The 6122-nt window shown below is 49.8% G+C and overlaps 1 protein-coding gene across 1 annotated transcript in view; it reads right to left on the bottom strand.

The window, feature by feature from the left end:
- The window catches only part of SMAD3 (SMAD family member 3), a 77492-nt gene that overhangs the window by 14994 nt on the left and 56376 nt on the right, over positions 1–6122 (bottom strand). The window contains exons 5-8 of the mRNA XM_035132282.2: positions 5244–5294; positions 4644–4856; positions 4138–4275; positions 2087–2231 (exon numbers count right to left, since the gene is read on the bottom strand). Of these exons, the coding sequence (XP_034988173.1) occupies positions 2087–2231; positions 4138–4275; positions 4644–4856; positions 5244–5294 (547 nt within the window). The remainder of the gene's footprint in view (positions 1–2086; positions 2232–4137; positions 4276–4643; positions 4857–5243; positions 5295–6122) is intronic.

The following is a 6122-nucleotide window of genomic DNA, read 5'->3' as shown; positions in this document are numbered from 1 at the left end:
GTTTTAGATGCCCCTCTGCCCACACACATAAGGCCCTGTCCATAGCCTTGAGGACTAGAAGCTTATACTTAAGAACAAAATAAAAAGGAAAGGAAAGGGGTTTCTTGGGATGCCAATTTGTGTGCCAGAGTCCAAAGACTGAACCCTGTAGAGCTGTAAACCCTCCCAGGAAGCTTTGCAGGTGTTAAGAAGCACCTCCCCTGTCTCTGCAAGCACAACCCAAACACTATTTTGGCTAACCTGTAATTGTCAAAGAGAATCACCACACCCATTCCCAAGCCACTGACTTGGGGGGAGGGCAGGCAGAATGGGAAGCTCATTCTGTGCAGCTACATGGCTCCCTAAAGCACATCTTTTGTACAAATCAAGTCTGAAGAGTAAAAACAGCAAAGGCGAGTGATTTGGGAAGTGGGGGTAGCTTTGCACTGGGACAGAGACCCAACTAGATGCAGCACCCTGGCGATGCCAAAGTTAACTCACTGGAGGATAGGGGCCATATCATACCGAGAGCAAAAGGCACTCTGGACTGGAGCACCATCCCTGAATGAGAGCCAGTCCCTCCCCACCCAATGCAACCCACTCATCTGGATCTCATTAAGAGCCCTGGCCCTCGGCCAAGACGAAACACAGTCGGCAAGCAGGGAGGGAGGGAACAAGCTGGTTTCAAAACAAAATAGACTCCAGACATCTGGAGAAGTTGAAGGGGGTAACCCGAGAGGCCTCGGCTCTGGGCTTCATCTCCAGTCACTTGCAAGGAGGAGGTGGGGGGGGTGGAGGAGGAGGAGGCCTGCAAAGGCACAACTGCGAGGAGACTTTGATGGGGAGCCCTCTCTTGAAGAAGACCAAGGAACGGGGACCAGAAAGCCCTTTAAGAATCTTCCTGGCTTTGATCATGTCTGCAGAGCACCTTCAACCAAGCAAGAACTAGGCTGTGTTCAATCAACACCCCCTCTTTTTCAGAGTTATTAGCAAGGGGATGCACAAGGAGTAGCCATTAGCAGCAGCGCTTCTGAGTCTTTGCTGCTGGAAACCGCAGGAGGGGAGAGGGCTCTTGGGCTCAGATCCTGCTTGTGGTTTCCCACAGGCACCTGGTTGGCCACTTTGAGACCAGGATGCTGGACTAGATGGGCCACTGGTCTGATCCAGCAAGGCTCTTATGTTCTTAACTGAAAACACTCTCACCTCTCACATGGTGCACAATGGTTGCTTACTTAGAAATAATTCATAAAATTGTGGAGTTGGAAGGGACCCTGAGCATCATCTAGTCCAATCCCCTGCTTTGCGGGAATATGCAGCTGTCCTGTATGGGGATCAAACCTGCAACCTTGGGGTTATCAGTTATGAACTTCTCCAATCTCAGAAGAGATTCCTTCCATCTCCTAGTCCCCTAGACTCCAACTTTAAACGTGCAGAGCAGGGATGATCGACGCGATGCCCTCCAGAAGTCGCTGGACTCCATTTCCCATCAGCCTCAGCAAGCCTGGCCAGTGGTCAGGGAGGATGGGAGTTGTAGTCTAACACCACCTCGAGGGTGGATTAAAAAGGAGAGAGAGAAGACAGTCCCCATGCGAGACGGATTGAGCAGCTAAAACAGAAGGGGCCCTGACACTACATCACCACCAGGGCCCCAACCTGGAGAATTCAGCCATCCTTGCCTTATCCACAATGGAGAAGCTTGCAGGATTCCCTGCACTGTTGCCCCCTCCCTCCCACAGCTCCCCTTTCTCAAGGGCATGTAAGCTGAGTCAGCCCCCACAAAAAAGTGAGATTTGGACAGTTCCCCCCTCTTTTCTAGCCACCCCAGCACCCCATACGGAGCTGCCTTGTTTTGACTGCAGAACTTCAGGGTCTGCCTGTCTTAATGGATCTTGTGTTATCTTGCTGCTGGTTTTGCTTGCTAGTCTGTTTTGCTTTTTAGAGTCCCCTCCCCCTTGTTTTTAGATTTTCCTTTTGTTTTGTACAGTTGCCAGTCTCCTGCAAGCTGCCTTGTGTACTTTTGCAGAAAGGCAGGGTATGGATTCATTAACAACAACAACAACAACAACAACAACAACAACAACAACAACAACAACAACAAGGACCTGACCTGTATTCAGCTCCCCAGCCCTTGACAAAGCTCATTCGGATTGTGCACATTCTTGTCAGCTGGTAGACGGCTTCAAAGCCCTGGTTCACAGACTGGGCCAGAAGGGCAGCAAATTCCTGGTTGTTAAAAATCTTCAAGTTACAACCTGTTGAAGACAAGACCAGGGCAAATGTCAACGTGCAATTGCTGAAATGCAGAGACACATGGAAAGATTTGGGGTTTTTTTACTGAATGAGAGGTGACAACACACTCCTCCACAAGCCAGAACTTTGTAAGAAAGGCAGCAAGGTCAGTGAACACAACGGCAGGCACCATCCTGCACACACCTGCCTCAAACCCCTTGCAAGGTCAGGAAGAAGAATCTCCTGATTGAAAGAGGAGTCGTGGTAGGGAGGCGATAACCCTGAAAATGCCAACCATAACCTTGTAATATTTACTAATAATGCAACGAGCTCATCTTCTTCCCTGCTTCCACGCCTCCCCCCCCCAAAAAAAACCCCCAACAACCCTGCCATTCTAACAGGAGAGGAATAGTGTTTGAAGATTCAGGGCAGATAAAAGAAAGGACTTCTTCACACAGCACATAGTTAAATTATGGAACTTGCTCCCACCGGAGGCAGTGACAGCCACCCACTTGGATGCCTTTAAAAGGGGATTTGGCAAATTGCTGGAAGATAATGGCTACTAGCCACAAAGGCTATGCTCCATCTCCACAGTCAAGAGGCAGCAATGCTTCTGAATACCACCTGCTGGAAACTCCAAGAGGGAAGGAGAGAGCTCTCATGCTCAGGTCCTGCTTGTGGGTTTCCTTTGGGGGCATGTGGTTGGCTACTGTGAGAACAGGATGATGGACCAGATGGGCCATTGGCCTGATCCAGCAGGCTCTTTTTTGCAATCTAAGCCTGAAGTTTGCCCAGCCCGTCAGTAAATGATGCTGCAGACTAAGACCCAAGTCCCTCCCCATGGAGGTTAGCCTTCACCCACACCCACTGCCAAGTGGAGACTGGGGGTGCCTGGGAGAAGAAGATGCTCTTAGCAACATGGCGGAAGCACCTGCGCTCAGTTCTGGTAGCAAACTGCACAGTCAGTTCTTAATGCACACAAACAAACACAAAGCATCGTTCACTCCCTTCGTCACCCACTCAACGTTCAGAGGAGCTCCTTCCTCCGAGTCCAGGTTTTTGATGCGCAGGCCCAGCTGCTAGCTAAAACTCCCTCTCTTTAAAAAAAAAGTTTCACAGCTGCTTTGGAGCACAGGGAGGCAGGAAAATAAAAAAACTTTTCCCATCGGCTGTCAAACACATGACAGCATCGCCGCGCTTCGCTCAGTGCCCCAACCAGATGAACTCCCGAGTCTTGGCAGGCGCAGAGTTGCTGATCTAGGCACAAGCTCAGGCCAACGCCTACAGATACACACACAAGCACAGCCTTCTGATAGTGAGGTCAGAAGGCAAATGAAGGGAAAGCTGCAATCCCTAGGATATATTGTGTCAAGTTCTTTCTACAAATCTGACGGTACAGGAGCTTCCCCAAGCTGGTGCCCTCTCAATGTTTGGGACTGCAGCTCCCAGTGATCAAAACACCTGGAAGACACCAGCTTGAGGAAAGCTGTTCCGAAGGACCTTGCCATTAAAGCCCAGTTAAGGAGCAAAATAAGTTCGGTTTGAGAACCCGTGTTGAGGACTCCTTGCCATGGACCCAAATGGAAGATTTGCAGAATTAATATCTTTGCATTGTCTCAAAAAAGGGATACTTCTTCCCCAGAAGTGGAGTGTGTGACATGGTGGGCTCTGGTGCTGGAGAAGACTTCCCCATCAATGTTGTTTGGACAGCTGTAGTTTGGGTAGGATGGACACAGCCCTGCTCAGAAAGCTGGCGGCATCTTACAGGTAAGGGTTGGCAATTGTCTCCCATCCATCAAAGAGAGACCACATCTATTCCTCCCTTGCAGAATTTCAAAAGTCATGGCAGCTGGTGGATGGGGCCTTCATAGGGACAAAAGAAATAGTGGCAGGCATGCAGCAAGAGGAGGAAAGCCACTCATGAGTTACCTGGTGGGATCTTGCACACAGTGGCCGGATGCCACCCATAGCGCTGGTTGCAGTTAGGAGACTGGACAAAAATGGCACTGTCGCTAAGGCACTCCGCGAACACCTCCCCTCCGATGTAATATAGCCTCACTCCTCTCCCTAGGAAAACACAGGGCAGCAAAGTCAGGGCAAAAGCAGTCAAAAGGCAAGGAAGGACACATTTGGAAGCGACGGCTCTCACTCTCTCAAATGGCTTGGAAGCTATCCTGGGAGCACCTGCCTTGCCACTGCAGACAGACACAATGCTGGGCTGGATGAGACAGTGCATTAACCAACATGGAAATCAGGTGTTTAAATTTTATCCCTGCCCTTCCCCGCCCCCAATAAGTCACATGGTTGCTCGTAATTTATCCTCACGGCCAGCCTCCGAAGTAGCTCAGGGTGGGTGGCTCAGCCTAGCGGTCCAAACTCTCCACCAAATCCCACCACCAAACTCTCCTCGGATGCAACAAGGCAAGAGACGCTACCGATGTGTCGCCTGGTGAGCTCCACCGCTGCATTGCGGTTGACGTTCGACAGCAACCCGAGGCAGAAGCGCTCAGAGTTTGAAGGGTCGGTGAAGCCGTCCACCGTCATGGAGGGCTGCGACGCATGGAAAGTTTCCCCGACACGCTGGTTGAGCTCGTAGTAGGAGATGGAACACCAGAAGGCAGGTTCACAGTAAGTGACCGGCTGGAGATCTGCAAGAAGTGGAAGGGAAAAGGCAACAGTAAGACTTCTCAGCAGAACTCTGCATCCTTGGCACTGTCACACAGAGTGACAAAATTGTAGAGTTGGGAGGTGTTTGGCCTAGATCTAAATATTCTGGCCAGTTTAACAGGTGTTAAATACCACCTGCAGAGCATTTTCATGCAATTTTCTGTTAAGTCATAACATGCAGTCATAACTGCAGTCAGGACCTTCTTTCAAATCCAGCCTTAAGCTAATTATTAAAACAAACCACCACGTGCCTTTGCAAGACATTTCCCTCTTAGGTGCCCCACCCACCAGCTTCATATCACTGACTAGGCCATCCCCAAAACAACTCTATGTGAATTTCAAAAAAGCCCAAGCGGCACCGTCCTTACCCAGATTGTTTTGTGCAGGGGACATTGGATTTGGAGATAAATTTGGAGAACCTGGGTAGGGAGAGAAAGATACAATTATGGTAAGCTACTATCTGCCCAAGAAGAAACACGGAATCCTAGTACTGTAGGGTTGCAAGGAACCTAAAAAGTCATCTAGTCCAACCCTCTGCAATGCAGGAATTAAGTTGATATCGCTACTATAGTACTTTTAAAATAGTGATGACATTCATATCCACAACAATCGCTTGAGGAAGTTCTTGGGCAAGGCCAAAGAACAATTCGTGAGGCACTTCTAACTGGGGGTTACCTGGGGTCCCACTGCTGCCTCTTCAGCGGGTGGGTGGGTGACATTGCTGGCACAGGGGCAGCAGGGCACCATCCTGCAGCTGAAGGTGGTGCCCACCAGCAGATTATAGGGCAGCCAGCGGGGACTGTACTTCCTCCTTCTGCTGCCTAAAGCCTAGTGCAGTGATGGCCTCCAGCTGTTTTGGGACTACAACTCCCATCATCCCTAGCTAACAGGACCAATGGTCAGGGATGATGGGAACTGTAGTCCCAAAACAGCTGGAAGGCCAAGTTTGGCCATCACTGGCCTAGTGGGCTTCCCATGCCCAAAGAGAAAGCAAGGAGGACATCCTCTTTATGTCTGAAAGAGGAGAGCGAGATTGGGCATTTGCACCCTGCTCTTCTGCCAAAAAAAGGCTCCTCAAGTGGCTTACATACAGCAATCAAAACAAGAGACAGTCCCTGTCTGGACAGGCTTGCAATTCAATTTTTTAAAAAATGACACACAAAGGAAAAAGGACAGAGAGGGAAGAGGGAAATAAAACATAGACTTGGGTGCCAGTTCTTAAACTGTTCTTACAATAACCAGCTGGC

This window comes from Zootoca vivipara, chromosome 14 (assembly GCF_963506605.1).
Source record: "Zootoca vivipara chromosome 14, rZooViv1.1, whole genome shotgun sequence".
Classification (NCBI taxonomy): Eukaryota; Metazoa; Chordata; class Lepidosauria; order Squamata; family Lacertidae; genus Zootoca; species Zootoca vivipara.
Note: the sequence above shows the minus strand (reverse complement) of the source record. Positions and strands in the feature narration are given on the sequence as shown.